The 25,865-nt window shown below is 35.4% G+C and overlaps 1 protein-coding gene across 2 annotated transcripts; it reads left to right on the top strand.

Moving 5' to 3' along the window:
* The first annotated feature begins 5,281 nt into the window (after window positions 1-5,281).
* Polr1D (RNA polymerases I and III subunit AC2 l(2)37Cg) lies at window positions 5,282-24,515 on the top strand. Of its 2 annotated transcripts, XM_069828616.1 has the most exons (5): window positions 5,291-5,441; window positions 5,541-5,689; window positions 12,516-12,616; window positions 12,766-12,922; window positions 24,417-24,515. In XM_069828616.1, the coding sequence occupies exons 2-5, from the start codon at window positions 5,645-5,647 to the stop codon at window positions 24,465-24,467; spliced, it is 354 nt and encodes a 117-aa protein (XP_069684717.1). In that variant the 5' UTR covers window positions 5,291-5,441; window positions 5,541-5,644; the 3' UTR covers window positions 24,468-24,515. The 2 variants fall into 2 exon arrangements, with proteins under 2 accessions (XP_069684718.1, XP_069684717.1); XM_069828617.1 differs by lacking the exon at window positions 5,541-5,689 and having other exon boundaries at window positions 5,282-5,441.
* The last annotated feature ends 1,350 nt before the right edge of the window (window positions 24,516-25,865 follow it).

The following is a 25,865-nucleotide window of genomic DNA, read 5'->3' as shown; positions in this document are numbered from 1 at the left end:
CCCTTGTACCATCAATAAAAAAACAAGTATGTTTTTATTTTTTTTAAATTATAAGTGTAGTTGCTACGACACATAGGCACACAGCACTTTCTAGGCATCTGAAATATTTGTAGAAAAACACGATAGATAATCGGAGAAGATAATATTAAAATATATCCTAAACCTTTCACAGATGAAACACCATTAAGTCGCTAAACATTGTCAATTTGCTAGCCACAAATTTGTTAACTGAATGGAACTTAAGAATACTGCGTAGGAAGTTACGTCTTTATTGCATTATTGATTTTATTATTTTCGGTGCAAGGAATATCTTTTTTATTTATTTATTTACCTTCGTACTATCAATAAAAAACTTTTTTTTTTTATTTTAAGTGGCAGCCTTTGCATGTAAGTAGCCTACTTACGCTGTATTTTGAAGTATAGCTAATTGATTGCAATAAAACACTATTTTCGAACCCGTAATAATTTACATCACTACTCTGAATCTTGATCTTACCTTTGTGCATGAAGTAATATTGAAAAAATACGCGTTACGTATAACGAAAGCAATGAGCAAACACAATATCACTTTAAAATACCCCGCCTCCACTCTGCGTTGCCAAACCTACCCATGCCCTGGCTTGTAACTAAAGAAGGCTCTGGTAATACCTGCCTTTATTCCGATTAAATATTGCGAAATTCTTGAACATTCATTTATGCATTTTCAGTTGCACCGCACGAATATTTAGATATGTTGAAATTATAGGTTATGTGTACTGTACCAGTTGCCCCTTTCTGTCTAAATTTAGTGATCTCCAATGCCTTGCCATTGATATGAAAATTATAGGTTATGCTTACTATATTTAACTTATATTCCTACATTCACAATCATACATTATAATGAAGCATAATGTCATGTATGATACCCCGGACATTCAATTTGTCTGTATTTTAATACTACAATTGAGTATTACTACTTAAGAGACAAAGTAATACAATTGTACGTACAATAATTTCATAGGAGTGGTATGGTAAATGTTGTGTCTAAAATTAAGGAAGGTAGATGTGCTAAATTAAAATCACAATATAAATTCTTTTTTTTTTTTAAATTAAACCTCAAAATAGCTTCCATTCAAAACTTAAAATGTTGATGCGAACAGATTATGTTAGCACGTAAAATTCTCTTCACATTAAAATAACACAGTTTTGTAATATTTCTGCAGCATATTATGCAACAAGATGTAAACGGAACTTAGGGACACATTACACTCACTAAATAAAACTTAGCAATGATACGCAATAAAGTCATAACACAATCTAGTATATACGGTCACGAAGCTCAATACGTAGTAAATATGCAAACATTAGATAGTTGCTCACCACTAGGATCGCTAATATATATCGCCTCATTACAGACAATGCGAAATAGTACCGGCGCAGTCTATTGTTTCTAGCACCCTCAAAACTCAAGCTTCGTGACTGTATATACTGGGTGTTCAGTTCAAAGTGTGTCATGGCTCGCTGTATGCCGTCATGTGGCTAGCCGATGAGCCTAGAGAATTCAATATTCCTACACTTCCGCAAAGGTGTATTACCTAGGAGGCAGAGAAGTTGCCTAGCAAGTACGGCGTTCATTCTGAAGAGTACGTACCGATGCGTACGATAACGCCGGTAGTGGCAGGAATGTGAACTGTTTGGAAATACGTACTGTCGGGATATGGGGAGAGGGTTAAGACGATTACTTACGTATTTGTTGACATTAACTTCGACGGTCAACATGGACACGGAGTATTTGATTTGTGTTGTGGAATGTTACCGTTCGCAACCGATTATAACAAATACCCTGCGTACGACTTGCCGGCCCAAAACACAGTTCGAAAAAGGTTATGGTAGCACACAGACCGTACAGACCGCCATCTGTTGCTACGACGTTCAAGTTATATCGTACACGTTCTCAAGTTCAGATTGAAGAACGCCTTAAATAATAGGCAACTTCTCTGACATATAAGCTGAAACTCGCTTCAAATCGGTGACCCAACAACAGTGACGTCATGACACACTTTGAAATGAACACACAGTAGTAGACTGTGGTTATAATATAATATTTCACTGAGCTACATACACTGAAATAGAAAACCCGAACATACATTATGGCTAGATCGAAAATACATTGAATGTGCTGTATTTCGCTTTGTTGTGAAAAGTTGTGTAAACTGTGAAATGTTCATTATCTGTTGTAATAACTGTAAATGGCTAAAATACAATAATTTGATTCTTCTTCCGAAAGATCCAGGAAGGTGAGTTTATAAAATATAATATATACTTTATGAAAATAATATATAAACCTTATGTATTTCATATTTCAATAGTGGAAGGAAGGTGTTAATTTTTTCAAAAGAATACGATATCGAAAGTACAATACACATTTTATCGTCTGCTGAAGAAAGGGTCTGTGATGAGGCGATAGTAGCGATCCTGGTGGTTAGCAACTATCTATGGATGCATATTTCAACTGTCTAGGTGTGTTTACATGTATGTATTGAGCTTCGTGATTGTATAAACATGGATAAATATATATTTATCCATGGTATATACGTACTAGACCAGGCTCCGCCAAGCCGAGTCAAGATCGCGAGAGGGCGTACAGGCCTGCTTACGGCTTCCACTGCGGGCAGTACACTGTAGTCTGTCAGTGGTGGAGCCTATCGAGGTCGCTTGGGGGCACCGGTGCACTGCATTTTGCACCAGGAATATTTATGTGCTAAAAACATGAACCTTAGCGATGTAATGGATGTTGTTATGCGAACAATTAATTTCATAAGATCTAAAGGACTCAATCACAGGGACTTCAGGGCACTGCTTGATGGTATTAACAGTATGGGGATTTACTCTACCATACTGAGGTAAGGTGGTGAAGTCGAAAAATTCTGGAACGTTTTCTCGCACTTAGAAATGAAACTGCCTTATTTATGGATGTACATGGGAAACCTGTTAGAAGCCTTGGACATGGAAGAATACATAAGAATAATGCAACAATTGTGCGAAGTTTCGAACGTAGATTTGAGGATATTAGAGATCTTGAACAACAATTTAAGATATTTGCAATATCTTTTTCAGTGAGTGTCCTGGATATTCCTGCTGAACTACAATAAGAAATACTTGATTTACAAAGCGATATTGAGCTAAAGGATAAGTATCAAAACAGAAAAAAGTATTAACCATTTCTATACTTGTTTTCCACGAGAAAGGTTTCCTAAACAGTACAATCTTGCTGCAAGAACGTTGTAAATATTCGGGACAACCTACGTATGCGAAACACTGTTTTGTTTAATGAAGTTTACAAAGTCACGTCACAGAAACAACTAAGTGATGAACAATTGAAAGCATGTTTGCGATTGGCTGGTACTAAAACAATAGCTCCGAGAATTAAATAGCTGCTTACTAACAGAAAACTGCAAAAATCGCAGCGGATCTCTGATGTTTAAGAAAAAGTACTATTATTAGAGAATTGTATTTGAATAACAACGTTTGTACTGTTGTTTTATTTTGTTAATTGAATTGTATAGCAATGAGAAGAAGACAAACAGTATATTAATCTGTATAAAAGTGTATATTTTGTTTTGTTTCATTATTGTGCAAACATGCAAAAATTTGTTTCGTATATAGTTAACTGTACAAAATTGTATAGAGGACTGTTTTTCAGTATAGTGCAATTAACAGTGAAAGCGTGCTTCAATTAAAAGCTGAAATTAATTTACATTCTTATCACAAATTTAGTTCACATACAAGTTCTTAGCTCCGCCACTGTGGAAGCAGCTACCCTTGCCCGTAGCCGTACGTGAGGGCTTGAGGGTTTGTACGTACGCACGAGAGTGTAGTCACTTGACGGTCCCTGTACTAGACTGTGGTAAAATCACAGTCTACTATATCCAGTCGCGAAGCTTGAGGTGTGTTTTTGCAAATCTCGTGATGAAGCGCTCCAAGCGGTTAGCAACTAGAAACAATAGACTGTCCATGGTCGAATTTGGACTGTGTCGTATTTCTATCGAGTGCTAGCTCGTTGCGTATTTCACATTGATGCTTGTGAAATGTTCGTTATTGGTTGTAATGAAAAATATGTTAATGGCTAAAATATAATAATTGGAATAATAATATGGGACAAGGAGGAGACGTTTGTAGTGCTATAAATTGTAGCAACAGTAAGAGAAAGAGGCCAGAGTTATCCTTTTTCCGATTTCCGAAAGATTCCTGGGTTTCCAAAAAAATGCTGTGCAGAAAAAAAACCTCAAATTTGAAGTTCTTTGTGACTGTTAGAATAGATTATATCCTTAAATTTCACAATGAAATGTTTCAGTCTAACCGAAAGGACATTAGATACCGGTTAAAGCTCTGTCACTTAGGCTGCTAAATTTCCAGAGAAATAAAGGTTAGGTCTACTTTTTTTTCAGAGGATATATTTTTAATTGTAGCTATTAATTTTGTTATTATTTTTTATGTTATTCAATACGTATAAAAATTAAGTTTGGTTTAATGAAATTTATTGATCACGTTTTATTTTCAATTTTGGTGGGATTATTGTTGCTTAGGCCTACTTTTTTTTTTTAAGGATATGTTTTTAATTATAGCTGTTAATTTTGTTGTTATTTTTATTTATTGCTTTACTAGAGACTTAGAAAAAGTCTGTTACAATAACATTTATTGATCACGTTTCATTTCTAATTCTGGTGTGATTATTATTGCCTAACCTCATCCCACTTTGTTAACTACGTAATCCTACACTACAAGTACCGGTAGACGTAAGTTACTCCATTAATTCATATTTCCATTATTATTGTTGTAAAGGGAAATGCAAATTAATATTTATTGGTTTCATAGTTAATTTATAATTATCGCTATAATCTTGAATGAGTGAAGCTATTATAGTAAATTTCAGTTCGTTTTGCACAAACAAAAATTATATTAACTTATTTCTTGCAGGTATCTTCGAGTTTATGGTGGAATTTAATATACTTCATTAAAATAATAAATTAACTTTATGCATTTAATATTTCAATAATGGAAGGAAGATGTTAATTTCTCCAAAAGAACACGACAACGAAAGTGTAACATATTTTGTCGTCTGCTAGGAGAGAGATCTGCGATGATGAGGCGATAGTAGCGATCCTAGTGGTGGGTAACTACCCATGTTTGCATTTTTACTACATATTGCGCATCGCGACTGTATATAGTAGACTGTGGTAAAATTCTGTAGCTGACCATAGTCCTAAAAACAGCAGATTTAGCTACTTGGCAACACTGCGTACGATGCGATGTATAGTGAACGCGGTTACATAATTCAATTACAGCGAAGATTATCATGAAGAAGGCTCTGGTGCGATTCGCCCGGTACGATGTGGTGAACGATTACCTTAATTTTGCAGCTTGTATTATACGTATCTGAAGACATGAACTTAATTGCGGAGGTAATATTCATTAGCACTATGATGGGGAATCTCTAAGATGAATTGACTAATTTTTCAACACGTGTGAAGTTATTTTGTTTTTTGTTTGTTTGTTTACAGTAATGTTTAGAATAAGGCTTCCACTTCAGTCCGAGAATTAGCTGTTACATACAATCCCAAAACAAATATTAATAACGTATACCATACTTTTGTATGGACTGATTATGTTTTGTTATCGTAGCTTTGACATACATTTGAACAAAAAGCAGGTAAGTGACGGAAACCTAGTTTTGAGGAAATTTCGTTGCTTACGAAATTACACAAGCTGGCGCATAGCACGATCGATAGTAGGTCTCTGTGAGTCATGACAATTTCTGCCGCTAGGTTCGCCTCTCTGCCCTATGAAATGATGAATAGTACCATTACAAAGCATTGTGCATCGTGAAAATAGTTCGATTAATTGTGCATTACTGATTGAGTACGAATATTATAAATATGCCAAGCATATTACAGTGTTATTTGAAGTTTGTTCAGCTAAGTTATATTCGAAAATTGTCTCTGTTTTGCTATGTGAAGAACTCGGTACCAACAGGTCGTATCTTTATAGGTTAAGGTAAATGTCAAAGTTCTCTCATATAACAAGCAATGCTATGTTAAAAGTGGCGAATTGCATTTTCCGACTATCGAATGATGTGACCCGAAATGTAAAATAATTTCATGCATTGTTTCACTTACCAAGCATTACTGATATAGGCCTAATGAAAATGTGAACGACGTGATGTAAACATTGAAGATAATGTTGTTACTGTTTTCCCTTTCTCTTTTAGAAAATACCGACAAAAGTAATGAATTATCTTCATGCTGTACTTATTAGGTAATTAATGTGTATTTGTCTGTATTTTAGACCTGTGTATTGTTACGTAATTATCAGTGAATTAGGTTAGAGAACTTAACAAGGTTAGTATGAGATTAGGTATGCACCTCAAACTGTAACTAATAATGGCTGCTGCCGAAATAGGCTGAGGTGGTTATCGTGTGAAACAAATTATATCTGGAATATCTAGTTTTATTATATACGGATACGTAAAGTTTTTTTTTTTTTTTTTTTTAGCATGTGTTTGTAATTTTGTGAGGTTATGTCTAGCCTAATTTCTTTTTATTCTTGTATCATTACCAATACATTAATTTATTTTATAATATTCATTTCAGGTGTTACATGTTAGGATATGAAGTAACAGTATATATTCAACTTCATCATTTGCTAAAAATTAAAGAAAACTGTATGTGTTAGACTCATTCCATCGTCATTTCTTCTTATGTATGTGAACCACGTTCGTTCTAAAAGTGCTACAATAAATGAACACTATAGACAACGTGATGGAACAATTTACAAGTTACTGTTAAAATGCTCAACATTTTCAAGTGGTGCTATACCCATTGTTTCAAAATGTACATACATATTTTTACATTTCTATAAGAGGTGTCATAAATTATTTCAGCATATTTGTAAATTCTTCAAAATTAATTCTTCTAATTAATACCATAAAGTAATGAAATAATATAGCCTAGGCCTATATATGATTTTATACTACCGGTATTGATGTTGATCTTGGTAAATTAATCCAATTTCACACTGTTGTCTCTTGTATTGTGGTTCATAACAATTATAACAGTATGTACGTGGAAATGTTTTTAAAATAATAAATTCTAGCTCATGATTTTAAGTGGTCGTTTCAATGGGAGGTTATATTGGAAAGATGATCACAAATGGATAATTTACTGCAAGATACAAGAACTGAATATAAGTGAGTGTTCCGTTGAAAGTGAAAGTGAAAATTTCGTTTTACAAGAGCTAAGTAGGCGTACACGCACTAAAATACTACAGCATTTACTATTACTATGCTCAATAGATTAATCAGTAGGCCTATAGAAATGTTTTCACCACTGCAAGAAAAAATCGCGCAATAATTATACTTCTCAGTTATTGTGACGTCCGTATTTTTTTTTAAAAGAGAGGGAAAAGTTAGGCCTTCTTGCAAAAGCGTAATTATGAATTCAAGGAAATTAAAGATAATGCAGTACCTTAATTAGTTGCAATATCTTATTTAATAACAATATTAATAATATTAGGTGAAAAGGGTAGGCTATAGTGCGTATATGTAAGATGTCAAGTTAATTTATTTCCGGAAATGTTTGGTGTATGAACTGAAGTACAGAGCAGACAGTCCCTCAGTTTATATGTAATATGTTTTAATATCAAGAATGACAGCCTTTTATTGTAATATAATTGAGGAGTAGAAGTTTGCAAATTACGTCTATTGTCCATAAAATATTGTACGAAGCATTTAATAAGCAATGATGAGTCCTTTAAATGTCCCAAATGTCAATGTCATTTAAGTGTTCTACTATGAATATATTAGCTCAGTTGGTAGAGCAGCTGGCTACGGACTGAAAGGTCCGGGGTTCGATCCCAGGTGGTGACAGGATTTTTTCTCGTTGCCAAACTTTCAGAACGGCCCCGAGGTTCACTCAGCCTCCTATAAAATTGAGTACCGGGTCTTTCCCGGGGGTAAAAGGCGGTCAGAGCGTGGTGCCGACCACACCACCTCATTCTAGTGCCGAGGTCATGGAAAGCATGGGGCTCTACCTCCATGCCCCTCAAGTGCCTTCATGGCATGTCACGGGGATACCTTTACCTTTTACTATGAATATATAGGGCAGAACAGCGCTCCGAGCGGCGGAATTGGCATTACGAGGGAACCACTTCAGACTCGTTTTTCAAGCTCTATGCTCCAGCTTGTATAATCTCGTAAGCAACGGGAAATTGCAGTTAAAGTTCTACATGCAATAGAATATTATACACTAGTTTGATGAAATGATGCCCATATAGCAGCACTGCACAGTGTGATCATTTACCTGATTTTATCCCAAAGAAACATCCTTTTGGGCTATCACAACACGCACTTACCTAATTTTTTTAATGTCACTTACCTGCTTTTTGTTCTAAGCCCCTCATTTGTTGTTCATAGACCTTTTTATTGCATGTGTCGTCTAAATTACATGTGAATGAATCGAGTCTGACGTGGCTGTTCTGATTTTAAATGTTTGCACTTTTGCAACCTTTAAAAATTTGTTTACTTTACATTGTGTCGGTGCATCAGTATCTCACCTAAAGGCCAAATGCCCATAATCTGACAGAGCGGTATAGCGGCCGGTTCCCGTAATTCTCTATAGTACAAGCATTCGACCACTCGTAAAGAGCTTGCTGCACCAGTCTTTCAGAGTTTCCCCTATTAAACATTATTATCATAATCATCATCAACAACATAATATGTGTTCACTGAATTATTTAAATATAGTGACTGATAGCCCTAGGCCTAAAATATAATTTTATTTTTTCATCATATACAGCAGAACCCTGCTAGTCCGAACTAATTGGGACTGGGAATTGTTCCGATTATCGAAATTTCCGATTAAGCAGGAACAGGAATCCAAGCAGGAAAACCACGTCTTATACCCTTCCTGCTGTTCACCGTGGTGGGAAGACTTGCAGGTGGATCCATTTCGATGCGAAAACTCGTCCTCTACTGCATTTGTCGTTAGCCACATGCGTACGTTGTGTTACGTCATCTGGATTGTATTCTCATCCAAGACGCGAGGAGAAGCCAAGGCCAAGACGATTCCATTAAACATTTGTCATGTTGCAGCTGCTATGATAGTCAATCAATCTCTCTGGTATTTTTATGATTGATAGATATATGTCTAAGAAAAGTATAGAAAAGAATTCTAAATCAAAATCTTTTTGAAAAGTGAGAAAAAATACTAACTTCGAAGTGATCTATTCAAAAATAGACATTTACACCTTCAAAAGTTGGTTAGCGGCAAACTTTTTTATTTTTAATGTTAGACAGTGGGTCAAAGCAGGACAAATGTTGTGAAAGAATGGAAATTACTTTTAAAAACTGTCTCTATTCAAAATCTTTACTGGTTCCTGAGTTACGGTGAGTTGAACAAACGAGCCATTGTGAGAATGAGCCTGTATAATATGTATTATATGATGATCTACTTGCTAATTTTATTTTGATTTGTCACAGAGATTTAATATTTGTTTATCATACAATTTATTTTCATGTATTTAAAACATTCTAAATATTATATATGTAATACGGTACTTTAATAAAATGATAGAGCAGACGATGTTCTGTAATATACCGGTAATAACATTTTTAAAGCAAAACAAAATTACTGTAGTCACCAAAATCAAAAGAGCTGTGTAATTGCAATGAATACTGGAAATAGTAAAGTATGTATAGTTGTCACTAAATATATAATATTACAAGGATGGTACTGTTATGTGCGAATATAACTATTCAAATAATATTATTTTGTGAGAAGCATGATTATTTACTTGAAGACGGATTATCACTAAATATTTTTCCATAAGAATTGCATCAAATTTTAGCTCTCTACATTTTTGTGGTGAATATTTTAATAATTTGCTGCATGCACTTCTCATAAGCTTCGGGATTGAAATGTTCCGAACATATTCTTGCTGAAAATGAAGATACTAAAATCATAAGGAGAGTATCCATTACTCATATATAAGGAGAATAAAAGGATTATTAAAATTTATTATACAATGTCACATTGAATCTTATTAATTAATTTAATCTTACTTTGAACTGTTAAACAATTTGTTGTTAGAATTTCAAGTACCGGTAATTTCTCAATCTCTCGAGGATGCTTAAATGTAGCTATCTGGACATTAAATAGCTTGCAATAGGAATGCTACTATTCAAATATTGCTGTTACATAATATTATATTCGATTTTCACTTCAACTGATTACCTGGTTAGGTTTCTTCCGAAATTTTCTCCAACGGTAAGGCAAATGTCAGGTAAATCATGGCGAATTCTCGGCCTTATCTCGCTATTACTAACCCCATTGACGCTAAATGGCTTAGTAGTTGATACAGCGTCGTTAAATAACCAACTAAAAAACGTAATATACAATTTATTATTTAATAGTAAAGTATAAAATTCTTACAAGTTTTATTCTTTGGAAACATGACTCGCTTCATCTTACATCACAATTATATCTTCTTGTCAAGCAACACACGTGAAAGCAGTCACTGAATTTCGTTCTGACTCACTGCAGATTAGTTTCCTGCATAGTCAAACTATAGAACCAAGTTTCCAATGCCGAGTTACCTTTTTTATCTTCAAAATGTTTTCCTGCACTCGACAAAGCAATTAATTTTTAAAATTGACAGTTAATCCTGAAGATGAAACGCAGCATCCTCAATAAGTTCATCATAAGATATCAGTTTAGACCTGCCATCAGGATCCACCCATTGCTTCCACATCACAGCAGACCCTCGTTAATCCGAAATCAGATAAATTGAATATTTGGTTAAACCAATCAAACTGTTTGTTCCCAGCCAAATTAATAGAGAAATATCCACTGCTTAAACCGAATTTCGGATAAGCCGCACTACTAACTGAAATTTGATCCTGTCAGTGCTTATTTCATAAGATATTTCTTGGTTAAACCAAACATACTGTATAGTTGTAATAATAGTTATTAGAGGAGAAAAATTTTCTCCGGCACCAGGGATCGAACCCAGGTCCTTGATTCTGTGTATCAAGCACTCTAACCACTGAGCTATGCCGAAGCTCAGTCCACAGCACAAGATCGAATTTCCCTCCTCTAGTGTTTTTCCCTTTGTGGCCTTACTTCATGTTTGATGTATATTAAGTGAAATACCATTATATAATGAGTGCACTCAATTGAGTGACTTTGGTGGCCGGTATTCCACAGTATATGCACTGTTGGGCGAAGAACCTACGTAAAGATTAATTTTTGGTCCTACAGAATTTATCTGTTATGGTAACAATTGTTAGAGGAGAAAAATTCGCTCCAGCACTGGGGATCGACCACTGAAGTTCAGTCCACAGCACTAGAGGGGGATTCGATCCAGTACTGTGGATTGAACTTTGGCGTTAGCGGCACAAAAAAATGTCCAGCCTATACCCATGTGTTTGACAATATTATAGGTGTAACACTCTCGACAACTGTGTTGACAGATTTTTCCACAAAGAAGAGAACGGTCCTATGACCCTATCTTTCATTAGTGTGCACCACACATTCACTTCTGGAGAATCATGTTGGTATGGATGTGCCACATGGAGTTTTTCCATGCCCCAAATTCTGCAATTGTACTTGTGCATTTTCCCGGAAACATGGAACATTGCCTCATCTGAAAAGCAAATTTCATCAAGGAATGCGTCATTTCTTTCAATTTCTCGTAAAATGGATGCTGCGAATTCTCTCTGGCATGGCTTAGCCACAGGTCTGATTTCCTGACATAATTGATGCTGCATCATTTCCAATGCAGTTATGCACAAGCAATTATGACGTCATGCAACCCATGTGCACCAAACATTTTGAGTTGCTGTTTATGTTGGAAAATTCATATGGAAATATCTTAATTAGTTTTCAAGTAAAAAATTTCTGTTTTATTATATGTTCAAGACGTATACACTGTATATAGGCGTCATGATTGAATGAGAATAAAATTATCTTCTTGGTGAATATGCCTTCACACAGTTATTAATCCGAAATTGTCATAACCTTCCTAAGCCTGGAAGAGTAGCATACTTGTAATTAGTGAAATATAGTTTTCAAAAGTAAATGTATATAAAATTTGTGTATAACCACTGACGATGCTTATTGTTCAATTTTGCACTAAAATGTGGCTTGTGTTATTAGTTTGTGACAGTGAAGAAAACAGTATAAAGGTATGTCGCAATAAAAAAATGGGTTAAACAAGTGTTGAGCGACTTCCGCCAATTTTGGAATAAGACACCTACGCACTTAGGTTAGGTTAGTTTAGTTTAGGCTTTTAATATCCCGTCAAGATGAAGATGAAAGCGATTGAGTGTGATTTTTTTTTTCTATGTTGGCAGTTCAAGTGCATCGGTATCTATTCCAAAATCGGCGGAAGTCGCTCAACGCTCGTTTCACCAAAAAATGTTAAGCCAATTGTTTCAGAGTGAAGCGTAACAGTTACTGAGAAATTGTCTTCTTTTGCAGTTAGCTGGTGATGAAGATTCTTGTGAGAAATCGCGAACATTTGTCTTTAAGGAAGGTGGACATACATTTGGAAATGCACTAAGATGCATCATCACTCGATAGTAAGTCACTTTTAACAGATGATTAATTTCTTTAGCGTTTGTTTCTTTACATCAGATGTCAGGGCTCTTTGCCTGCAATAAAATTACTACATTAATAAATTAATATTAATGTGATATGATGTAAACTATTTCTTTCTATTACATTGTAGCCCTGATGTTGTGTTTTGTGGCTACACAGTACCACATCCTTCAGAAGTCAACATGCATTTTCGAATCCAAACAACAGGAACGAGAGCTGCAGATGTATTAAAAAGAGGAATTGAAGATTTAGAGAAATTATGTGATCATACACTATCTATATTTCAGGTAAGAAGTTAGGGTGTAACTACAACAAATAACATTTTGGTCCTGTGATTATTCACCAAGTATTCTTATTTCTGCTGATTATATTTCAAATCATTGTAACTATTAGAAACTTATTGACCAGCTTCATATTGTAAAATGTTCTGTATGATGATTATTTTAATTCTTCAGTTTCTCATTTAAGTTAGATTGTATCCAGTATGTTACCACTTTTCTGTGAGCAAAGCTGCCCATTCTGTTCTCTTTGCTGCTTTTTGTCATTGTATTATCACTTCACACTCTCGGAAGTGCACCTCCACCGTGGTTCAAGTGTTAGCATTTATGACAAATACGTGTTTGTTTCTTGGCAGAGAAGTGGAGGTTTATCTCCTTTAAGAGGGCACTGGCTGTATATTCCAGTGATATGTGGTGCCTGCTGCCTGCGGGTAGGCTCTCCTTTTTGAGATCACTTAATGTCACTACTACAAGGCTATATTTTATAATCCAGCTTCAGAAGCATATGTATTACAGTCATTAACTGATTCCAGAATATTTCGACATTGAGCAAAAGGGTCATTCCACGAAATTAGGAAAAAGAGCATTGAATTTTACATTGTTTTCTCTCATTGTCTTCATGTGCATAGTTCAAAACTTCGTTAAAATATTCTATCCACCTACTCTTTACTTTCTCTGGATTTCTTATAAGTTTTCCATTTACATCCCTGCAAAACGTAATTGTAGCTATAAAATCCCTTTAGTTTATTTGAACAAATTTGTTGTTGTTATTTTCTAATGCCAGGCATTTGACAATAAAGTCATTTGACCTCTTGCACTCAAATATTTTTCAAAGATATTGTCATGGTCAGCCACTGAAGCACATATTTTAGGTGTTCTGAATCCATTTTTTGTTTTGAGTTGAACAGGATTATGATGCAGAGAGTTTCATTTTTTCCCTTGAGTTTTAACAAATTTAAAAGCATCTGAAATATCATTGTTTTTAAAATTCTGTTCCATTTGTTTAAAATAATTATTTAAATAAGCATTTTTTTTTTCTTATTCTTTTCCCCTTGTATATTTCATACTTCTGTCGGGTGGGTCTGGTCAGTCTTTATATGCCTTGTTTCTTTCTTTTATATAATCGTTACACTCATGGTCAAACCACTCATTTCTGCCATTTTTATTTTCCACCCCCAGAGTGTTTTCTTCTTTTTAGATATGTCTTGAGATAGATTCTCTTTACTGACAGTTCACAATATATCGAAATTGTCTCTTTCACTTAAAATAAGTTGTCTCATCTCGTGTACTTGTCTGTATGATTACAATATGTCCAAATGTATTTTCTAAAGAATGTTGTATAGAATGTGAGTATATGTAAATCTTTGAGAACACTTGCAGAATAAATACAGGGTGGAAGTGAAATCGCCTTGCAGATTTTCAGAGCGAATAGCTCATGTTGTATGTAAGAAAAAATTATATCATATTGGTGGAAAGTTAATAGTTTTTTCAGAAAAAGATGTTTTTTTCCAAATGTTTAACAACCTCTTATTCGGTAACTATTACGAGTAGGATCGTGTTTTTTGTCCATATTGATAATAATAATAAATTTAGCTTCCCTTATGAAAAGGTTGCCAGATTTGACAAAGCGTATTACATATAATTTGGAAACACACCTAAAAGGTAAAATGATACACATTAGAAACGGTTAGGGAATCAGATATGCAAAATGTCAGAAAAATTTATACCTAAGTAGCGTTTGTGTTCATTTGCAGTTAAGAAAGGGGGGGATATCATCAGATAGGTTAGAATGATTTGAATGCCCCGAGAAAAATAATAATACGGATTGATTGACATTGATCTCTAAACCACAACAGCCATCGGTTAAGATAACTTGAAATTTCCATTATCACTCCCATACAAATGATTTCTCAATATCTGAATCGATCCTTTGAGGGCACTAATGGCTATTTCCTTCACAATGCTGTGTGTTAGGCCCAGGTTTTTACATTTGTTGGCATAGAAGGAGGGTATGGTACCTCGTGCTCCCACCATCAGACCTATTACATCAATGTGGAACAGGCTATATTTATCTTTATAGAACGGGATTGTTGGTTTATAGATCCGTTTCTTTTCACTGTCCACCTCATGTGGTTGATCTGCATGTGTCTCAAATCTGATGGTGGGATCGAGAATGTATGCTGAGTTGTTCTTAATGGCAATGATATCAATTTTCCGAACACTTCCTTGTGTGGCTAGTCCCTGCACCTCTTGATGGACTGTAAACCCTACTTCCTTCAGTGCCTCGGCCAGCATAGAACGGACAGCATGGTGACGAATGTTGCGAAGGGCCTCACTATAGGGGCAGAAGCCAAGGATATGGGGAAGAGTTTCAATCTCACTGAGACAGCGCCTACAGCGGGTACCATCCCGACTTCTACTACCTGGTACAGCTCGGACCGGAGCGACATAGCCTACCATTTTAAGGGTGTCTATTCATTCCGAGAGGGTTAGACCTTTGTGATTTCTTATCCAGCTGTTTGCTGGGGGGAACTCTTTGTTAAGAATCACTCCTTTACCCTTTTGTTGCAATGTACACCAATTTTCAAATTCTTTGTCTCTTAAAGCGTCTCTAACTTTTCGAGAGTCCACAAAATTTTCACGATTATTTAAAAAAGAATTAGCAGGAGTTAATTTAAGGCTCTTTAAACATGTTTTACTCTCCTCAATAAGGTCCCTAGTGGAAGTAATGTAAGGTTCATTAGTTTTGTGTAATACCCTTAAGCCATGAATGTGTTGTAGCGTGGATTCCCAGCGTACCCTAAAAAGACCAAGACCTTTATATTTACGATGTGTATATATCATAGAATCGGGTGTGTTAGCTGGTAGTTGCAAAATTTCTTTAAGAGTGCTTTTAATAATTTTATCAGCGTTATCTAAAAAGGTATTGGGTATTGTTTTCAAGGGCATTGTCTGAAATGTGTAGATTAATGATGGGCAAATTGAGGAATTTAATATACAAAACTTTTGATCGGGATGTAATAAAGGCGACGAAATTAGCAAATCTAATCTAGTTTTCAGGTCGTTTAAAACGGTTTGGGAATCGAATGTACAAACGTCAGAAAAATTAACTCCTAAGTAGCGTACATGCTCATTTGCAGTTAAGCATGTAACAGTAGTGTCATCAGAAATGTTTAGTTGATTTGGATGCAATTTACCGCGAGAAATATTAATAGCTACAGATTTATTTACATTTATATCTAAACCAGTAGCTTTGAAACGATCAATAGCCATCCTTGTGCGTTCTAAAGGAGAGTTTTTGTTTTTAGCTATGATAACAGTATCATCTGCAAAACCAAGTATAGTAATAGGTTTTAAACCTGAAACAAGATTGAAACCGTATTCGGCAGCGATCGAGTCTTCTGACAATTCATTAAGGATGTGGTCACTACATAGATTGTATAATGCGGGTGAAAGGGGCGATCCTAGCATAACTCCTTTTCGTAAATCTATGGGATTCGTTTTTTTTATGATTGATTTCTACTCTAGTGGAATTATTTAGTTGAAGATTCAAAATTAACGTTTTCAACAAGCTTGGAATAAGCAAGCTATCTAATGTGTTTGATAGGTGCAAGTGTCCGATATTATCGAATGCCTTACTAATGTCAAGGAAAACGAGAGTTGCATCACATTTTTTAGATTTTGCGGACATTAAAATGGAAGGGATGTATTAACTATTGTTCCTGGAGAATGTGTAAATCCCCTCTGATGAGGATTGAATTTTATGTATTCTCGAAGTCGTTTATCGAGGACGCTTTCAATTACCCTACGTAACACGGAACAAATAGTAATTGGTCTCCAGTTTTTAAAGTCATTTTCCTCACCAGATTTATAAATGAGAACACTTCTTGCGGTCTGGAAGCATGGAGGTACGTGACCAGTCTGGAGCATTCTTGTAGCTATGGAGGAGATGATTTCTGCAGCAGTATCATCCTTCAGAACTCTCATCAGGACGTGGTCTGGGCCAGGAGCGGTGTCCACCGCGATCTGAGATATTGAAAGCGCAACTTCTGACTTGGTGATAGATTTCTGGAATGTTTCATCTAATTCGAGTATTTTCTGCTTCGGTGTAATGGGATGGATATTCTGATCGAATATTGTTATTTGGTTGAGAAAAATTTGAACTGTAAAGTTGTTGCACCTCGCTGACATCTAATTTGCACGTTGGTTTATTTTGACTCAGTACTGTTCTTATTGCTTTCCGCCATTGATTGAAGTAGTCGAATTGTGTTTTCTCATAGAGAAATCTGTTTTTTCTTTTCTGTCGGTCTCATTTCGTGGCTCTTTCTGGGTTAGGGGATCTGCTGTATGTCCTCTGGTTATTTAAATTTTTCTTTAGTTTTCTTGCTTCGTAATATTTCCTGGTTGGATGTTTGGGCCCGGGCAGGTAATCAATTGCTTCAGATAGAAAATCAGGAATTGCTGTGTCACATCATAAACACATTGTCGGATAACTCTGCGCTAAATTTATCCTTCCAAGTAGAAAGATTTTGTTTGTAGAAGGATAAAGGACTTGTATTAGCAGTAGAGTGGTTTTCAGAATTATTAGTTAAATTATTATTGGAATTGTTCTTCCACACAGTGGTTGAACATTGGGGTTGTTTACGAATGAGACGCTCTCGATGAATATCTGGGTGAGATTTACTAATATGTATGGCTATTCCTCTTTAAGTTAAGAAACATTTTTCACAATAATCACACTGAATTTGATTAGGACTCTGCGTTGTGTTACAAGTATCTAAAGAAATATTATTTATGTCGGTTGACTCTTCTCCTGTTGCAGCCTCCATGTAGTAGGAAATATTAAAGATTTGCTTACACTTTACCAGGTAAGGGTCTATAAATTAATAATAATATATGGTATTTGTAAAGTTTCATATTTCGCAATAGTCTCACCTACAGTATATTCCAAAACTTATATCAGAACTATAAAACTTTCATATCACGATATGCAAAACCAATAAAAACTGGACGTTGTTGATAAAATGTCTATAGCAACACACAACAGTTCAGGAAACAAGGCGAAAAAGTCACTATTTTCCAAAAGTCATTCAATAAATCATTATGCGAATATCACTTTGTTTAAGGATACACTGATGTGAAATTTTGTCATTTTTGGTCAAAAATATTGATTTTTTGTTTTTATCTTTAAAAAATTGTTCATGGTGTAGAGATGTCCTCTGCCAATTTTCATGGCCATGCGATCGGTCTATCACCTGTTTAGGGCCACATTTCGAAAAGGTTGTGCTCTCTGACTGGTAATGTAAATCCCCCATCCACGCCCTCAACTCTGAATTCTGCAATGATTGTGGAAATTACGCTGTATTTCATATATTATTTATTACACTACTGTTTGTGAAAAGACAACACACAGAAAGAATGGCCCGAATGACTCCCATCTTGGGAGATGTGTAGAACAGTGTACCATCAATAATTGATTACATTTCCAGGGAAATGGCGTACACATAGGCTTAACAGTGATGTCTCTTGTTTCACCAGCAAGGTCAATGTTATGCCTTGCTCAGTCAATGCAGAGCTTCCAAAGGAAGTGAAAACGTGAATCTAGTGTAGGTATGCCTCGTCGACGAGGAAGGTCATAATATCAGCAAGTGAATGAGTTCGGGGGGGAATGATTGTTCTCCAGTAAGTAGGTTTGTCATACCGTGATATTTCGGCTCGTACAGGGCATGCTGTTATGACAGTGATGAGTGTGTGGAACCAGTGGATAGAAGAGGGTCGTACACAGAGACGAGCGGATACTGGACCACGTAATGTGACCACAGCACGGGATGACCGCCATCTTATCCTCTTGGCCGTGACGGACCGTACAGCTTCATCCACAATGTTGAGTCGACGTGCATCGTGTGTTGATCTATCTGCTGTCGTTTGTCGCCGTCTTTTGAGGGATGCACTAGTGGCTCGCATGCCGTTGCGACGGCTTCCATTGTCCAGAAACCACCAACGTCTCAGACTATAATGGGCGTACTGAGTAGCAAAATTTAGTGTTTTCGGACAAGTCATGCTAGTCCTACTTGTCCTACAATGATGGTTGGATACATGTTAGACCCTACCGTGGTGAACACAATCTGAGAGCCTGCATTGTTGAGCAGCATAGCGGAGAAACGCTAGTGTGATAGTGTGGGCGCCATTGGATACAATATGCGATCTCGCCTTCTACGTATTCAGGGCAATCTGAACAGCAATCTCTACATTAGGGAGGTTTTAGAGCCCGAAGTACTGCCCCTCCTTCAGGCAACTCCACATGCCACATTTCAGCAGGACAATGACCGGCAACATGTGGCGAGGATTGTGCAAGCCTTCTTTTGAGGAACAATGGGTATCCTCTTCCCTGGCCTGCACGTTCGCCAGACATGTCGCTCATCGAACATGTCTGGGAAATGTTTGGTTGGCAATTTGTTCGTCATGGTCCTCCAGCACCGACCCTTGACTCTTTGTGGATTCGTATACAAACTGCATGAAGGGAGATTCCCCAGGAACATATCCAGTCTCTCTTTGATTCCATGCCACGACGCTTAGAAGCTCTGATTGCAACGCATGGAAGCTTCACACCATACTGAAATCTCATGGTCACAAATCAGGTACAATTCTGTAATTCTAATCATTTGTATATTGTTATGTACCTAATCTGAGGTATCAATTTCATTTCAGTCACATGTATCTTTCTTGGTGTTGCAATTTCCACAAACATTTGTGTACATTAGATTTCCAATTCAGACAGTGTAGCTTCTCGACTTCTCGAAATATTTCTTCATAGGACCCAACAGATGTCACTTCAAAGGATGCTTTCCTTTGAAAAATATTCAGTTACCAAGGAGACCACAACTCATGTCTAAAGAAAAATTCCATTTGTTGCTAGTAGCCATAACAACGTGTTTTCCATGCTTGGTTTTTGTTTTGTTATACAAGAAATATTTGCAAGTTTCTAACAGTTTTATTGTTAGTGTTATAATAGTGTCTACAGTCTACAGTGATTTGTTTTCATAAGTTTAATGTTTTTTTTTTTTTCAGTCATCTTTATTTACTAGTGCAGGTTAGGTGTGCACTGCATGGTAGTGTATATAAGAGTAAGTTCTGCGTATAATAAGCAACGCCTATATATCTCAAAATGCCTAGAAAATCAAAAAGATAGTGTTCTTGTTTATTATTATCATCCCAAACTTTGAAGTCAATTTTCTCCACTTTCAGTTTTTGTAAATTTTTCATTGCTAAAAATGCTACTCTTCCTACAAATTTTGTACTACATGCATGATTTTTTTTTTTTTTTTTTTTGTAGAGGTTTCTGAATGTGTTCTTAACAAAACTTACTATCAGGATTATACCTAACATTCATATTTTATTTAATATTAATTTTTCTTTATGCTCGAGTTGATTTTTTTTTCCGTTTTTACACTTTAGTGCATAAAATATTTTTTATTTTATTTTTAGTAGAATAAAAGGAAACATTGTATAGTAAGTTTTATTTCCGAGGGTCTGACAAGTATGTAGACAAAATTTCAGGCCAAAATATTTGAATTTGTGGGAGGAGTCGCAATTTTTGAAAAGCTAAATTTACACAATTTAAAATTACAAAATTATTAATAATTCATATATTTCTGCATCAAATGAGGCGAAACTTTGTACACAGACTATTTGTATACAGTAGGACAACTGTACAAAATTTCAGAGATCTACATCGAATAGTTTAGAAATTTCAAATTTCACATCAGTGTACCCTTAAAAAAGAATAATTACTATGTATATCTTGCATAAAATAAGTCGAAACACCTTAAATGACACTAATAAGTTCACATAAATAACGTCAAACCTTTCTGTTTCTCCAATCTCATTCCATGGCCCACTAGAAATAATAAAGAATAATTTAGCCCTCTGGCATATTTCAATATTGTGGACGGTTTTCGTGTAAATTTAATTTTAAAACCTCTAAATTCAAGCCAATGCACACTGCAACACAGTATCAGAGAGCAGCTCATCTAGCAAGACACACCAAGTTACCGAGTTCATTGACCTCTTACATCTGTATCACGAGAAGTATGTGTTAACAGTAACTTCTGTGGTGGCTGAATGGTCAGACCTTCAGACTGTCATGCAGGCGGCCTGGGTTCTATTCCTGGTCGGGTTTGGGATTTTTTCATTAAAAATATCCATAGTGACACTTGTGGCAGACAAGGTCGCAGTTGGGGTTTTTCCCGGAGTTCTCCCATTTTTCCCCAAATTAGGCATTTACATCGTTCCGTCACCATTTCTCCATTTCATTATCATTCCATAGTATTCCCCGAATACCGGCCGGTGACGCATGGAGGGGGTTGGCCTAGGGACAAGTAGGGTTGTCTGCTCGAAACCTGGACCAGAGAACCTTAGTGTGGTCGGCTGGTGTGGGTTTGGGAATGCATCACCAGAGGGCTAGCGCAATAGATCTGAACATGTCGCAGTGATGGGCCATAGTGCCCCCCCCTCCGTTAAATTCAATTCAATGTGTTAGTGGTGGCAATATTGTCGGACTGCTGAAACTTCAAACTTCATTTTCTAATTAACCGTGCATTTAATCACAGAACGTAATATAGGTTTTCTATTCATTTCATTATACCCTATTGTCCCTTTCAATCTGCAAGGTTATTTCATTTCCACCTTGTATAATGTCAATTTAGAAAGAAAATAAAAATGGCCATGTGCAAGAGTAACAGTTTCATAGTCTCAATCTGATATCAAGTATTCAAAGTAGTCTAAAAGCAGCGCAGTTTTCTTTCACAGTATTCACAATAATTTTAGAAGAGAAATTCGATTGTGTGGGTGCATTTCTGGGTATTTTCTTCCTTGAATATTCAGAAAGGGCATGAGTATGTTCTGTGAATTTAGAAAAGAATGAGCTTTATCCAGTCAAGATTTGAAAAAAATGTGACACTACATTCATGACACCCTGAGAAAGCACACGATTTAGCACATGGCTGAAACATTGCACAAAAAAGCCATAGGATACATTTCTTGCACTTAAGTCCATTTGATTCTGTAACTCTCATATGTCTGTGCAACCAATTTTTCGTTAATGTCAAAGGTGGTTAGGACGTTCATTACATGTTTCAATAACCCATTAATGGATATTCACATCAGAGAGAAAAATTAATCACTCTTGGACCTCTGCAGACTGCTTAAGAAAATATCTAAGACTAGTAGCCAGATGGGATTTTTTGCTGTCAGGTGTCTTGTCTATAATTATTGCAACATGCTGTACCTTAGAAATTTAATCATTTATGAATGTCATCATCACAATAGAGATAATGTTTATTAGGTCATTTATGAATTCTATTGGAAGTGCCCATTAATGTTGTAGCCAACTGTAGATGTTCTCAAAGAGTACTGTCATAGATACTCAACAAATTCAAAACTTTGACGTAATATTTTTTATTTGAATTTTCACTTTCACCTCTAAAAGGCAAATCCTGCATTACTAAAAGCAAGTATGCATAGTCTCAATAAGGCATCTCAGAATTTTCCTGTTCATCCTGACCTTTCATTGTTAGGCAACATTACTCTCAATTGTTGATTAAGTTCTGTATCGATGCTGTCTCTGCCCATGTGTTTTGCAAAGTAGTTTCTTCACATGATCGTAATTTAACTAGATTTCTTTTACAAATGCAAATGTTTTTATAATTTGAGTCACTACAGAACGTCTGAATTGTTCTCTTTCTTCTTCTTTGCTCTCTTGACTTCAGAATTAGGAGCTTGTTCCATTACTCTCTTTCATGAAGTAGTCTTTACCGTGTCACACTTGTCAGTCTCCGTTGTGCCTGTGTATTTAATATAAAATTGACGTATCTTATTTATGAGTTTCTGTCAAAGTGGAAAAGAGAAATACTGTATTTAGAACTCGACATACTTATCCTATTACTGAATCTTATTTATCAACATCGTTGCATTTCTATAGAACAGAAGCATGTATTGCAGTCACCTTGTTAAGGGCACATGTAGAGAACTTGTGGTGTGCTATTGTCTTTGTCTGTGTTGAGAATTTTAATTTTTCTTTTGGCTGAATTTAGGTGCAGTATATAGAGAGTAGGCCTTGTTCATATAAAGTTGCAGGGTCCGGATTTAAATGCACTATAAATAAAAAATGACACAAATTATATTTGGGTAGGCATGATGTATATTACAATTGAGAAAGCATGGTTTACAACATTACGAAGTTTAAATCTTTCAGTCTTTATCTAATAGTCTTAAAGGAGGCAAGTAGTCATCTATTGAACTGCACACTGAACACATTACATGTGAAAATTACTGTTACAGTGGTTATAAAGAAATGTTGATCTCAAATTTATTTTGCCTTCTTTAAAGGCTTGTGAATGGACGTAATATGTTGTTGTTTTCTAATGCCAGGCGTTTGACAATAAAGTCATTTGACCTCTTGCACTCCAATATTTTTCAAAGATATTATCATGGCCAGCCACTAAAGCACAGATTTTGAGGTGTTCCGAATCCATTTCTTGGTGTGAGTTGCACAATGGCCAGTTAGGGGACTGATATATTCCAATTCTATGCAGGTGTTCTGCCGAACAATCATGGCCTGTTGCCAATCTAAATGCAGCTACAGACGATTTTCGTGGTAGATCGGGAATTAACTGTGGATTATGATGCAAAGAGTTCCATTTTTTCCCTTGAGATTATGTTATCAAATTTTGTTTGTTGAAGTCTAAAGATTGAACGTAATATGCATTGCTTCCAACACCACAGCTAAGTATCCAGAAATATCTGATATCTAATGCGCTTGGGGATGTGGTTAAATATATTATATACGAAGAAGCATTACTACTTTATAGTGCATTTAAATCTGGGCCCTGGTTATTAGGCATGATAGACAGTATGAAGTTTCGACAGTCATACAACTGGTGCTTTGTTGAAACACTACAAAGAAGCATAGACAAATAAATAGAATGACGTTATAATGAACATTTGTTATGAAGAGAGACAACTGTTCAGTAAGAAGTAAGAAACCAGGCTATAATTTTAAAATGTACATACCCAGGTTTGCAACATAGAATTATTTAACAACTAAAAGGAATTTCGTGCTTGTTTATACACAGTTTGTTGTGATTTAGAAAATACTGCCTATCTTTAACAATGTAAATTTTCAGTACCGGTAGATTTATTCACAATTAGTGCTTAAAAATCGTATAATTGACATTCTGTTGTTCAACATGTTCTTATAAATAGTATTCAATATCACTTAAATTAATATAATCTTTCATACTATTTCTCATAAATGATGGTAGATTATTATGCACTAAGTCGTCAGTGTTTCATGAAAAAATTATTTTGGTTTAATATACTGTAATTGTTGATATTTGTATTTGTAAGAATTCTAATAAAATTATATAGATTTTCGCATAGATGAAATGTATGTGCTATTAGAATAGGGTTACTTGACTGAAATGTGTTTAATTTTATTTTTCAGGATGAAATGATGCTGTTCAAAGCCACACCTAAAGCCGAAGCTGATTTATAAAACAAGAGATTATGTAATATATTTTATAAATAAATCATTTGGACAGGACATGACAACCTGTAATTTTTCTAATGACTAGTACCTCCACATTCCCAAAATGTGCATGAAGTGTGTCTACAGTAATGTATCTGTATATATGTTTTATTCAGCATATTCTGAATCTCACTGGATCAGTGGACATCAATGACGTCATGCTGCAGCGAAATAGAAATAAAACTGAAGTTTCAAGGGCTATCATGGCAGCTGTGCTACTAGGGTCGTCAGATGTATGGTTTTAGCTCTTTTTATTCCGCATATGGTGCGAGTCTTGAACCATATGCCAAATGTTTCATTTTCAAATTACAAATCCTGCACGCAGTACCTACATCACATTTGCAGTGTAGTTGGTGGCGGTGTAGTAGTATGTATGAGAATACCAGAAAAATTGGTGCATTTTATAGATTAAACTGGTGCACAAAAACCGAAAAATATTATATTTGTAATAAAGTTCTTGCTAAACTTTACCCCATTTACGGCGATTATTTTCAGTAATGGCTACAAAATGGAAGAATGAAAAGAATAGAATACTGCAAATGTTATAAAAAATGAACTTTTTGTATATTTCAACTATGATGCAAACTGTAGTGAATTTTACAAGAAGATTCTGTTAATATGTTATATAAATAAATAGTTAAATATGGTATATTCAAGTGAGAAATACAGGTTAAGTATAGGAATATATAAAATGAAAAAATTCACAATATAATTATATGACGTAATAAATTATTACAAAATATAAGGCACAAATCATAAGATTAACTGTATTAATTAATATGTAATATATTGGTTGGGTCATTGACTGAGAAGAAACTGCCTACTGAAAGATGCACTGGAAGGAATGGTGAAAGGGAGAAAAGTTTGGGGCAGAAGAAAATATCAGATAGACGATATTAAGGTATATGGATCATATGCAGAGTAAGAGGAAGACAGAAAATAGGAAAAATTGGAGAATGCTGGGTTTGCAGAGAAGGACCTGCATTTGAGCAGAAAACTATGAATGAATTCTCTTCTTATACATTCAGTGTTTTTTCTAAGAAACCGAATGTGGATGAAAGGTGTTCCTTATTTTCCATCTTAAAATCTGGCAACCCCATGTGCTATGCTAGCAAGATTTTGCGAAATTCTCGTTGAAATAATAAAAGAAAGCACAAACACTTGATTCAGTAGTAGTAACTGGTCCATTGACTTGTTCTGTCATAAGCCATTAACTTTTTTTTTCTTTTTTTCACAAAGTGCTCATTACAAACAACATAGCAGAACACACAGCCATGACTCAAACATGATAAACACAGCCACCACCTCTGCAAGCTGATTGAAATGCTGCAGCCTCAATGATGTCATCACTGAAATTAGGAACAC

Source organism: Periplaneta americana, chromosome 6, assembly GCF_040183065.1.
Source record: "Periplaneta americana isolate PAMFEO1 chromosome 6, P.americana_PAMFEO1_priV1, whole genome shotgun sequence".
NCBI classification, from domain to species: domain Eukaryota; kingdom Metazoa; phylum Arthropoda; class Insecta; order Blattodea; family Blattidae; genus Periplaneta; species Periplaneta americana.
The sequence above is the reverse complement of the archived record's forward strand: the minus strand, read 5'-3'. Positions and strand labels throughout refer to the sequence as shown.

Excerpts from the sequence above, each read along its gene's own strand:
- Polr1D (XM_069828616.1), top strand. The coding sequence starts at position 5,645 with ATGTTTTGTTATCGTAGCTTTGACATACATTTGAACAAAAAGCAG. Across the intron at positions 12,617-12,765 it reads AGATGCATCATCACTCGATA|CCCTGATGTTGTGTTTTGTG; the intron begins GTAAGTCACTTT and ends ATTACATTGTAG. Across the intron at positions 12,923-24,416 it reads ATACACTATCTATATTTCAG|GATGAAATGATGCTGTTCAA; the intron begins GTAAGAAGTTAG and ends TTTATTTTTCAG.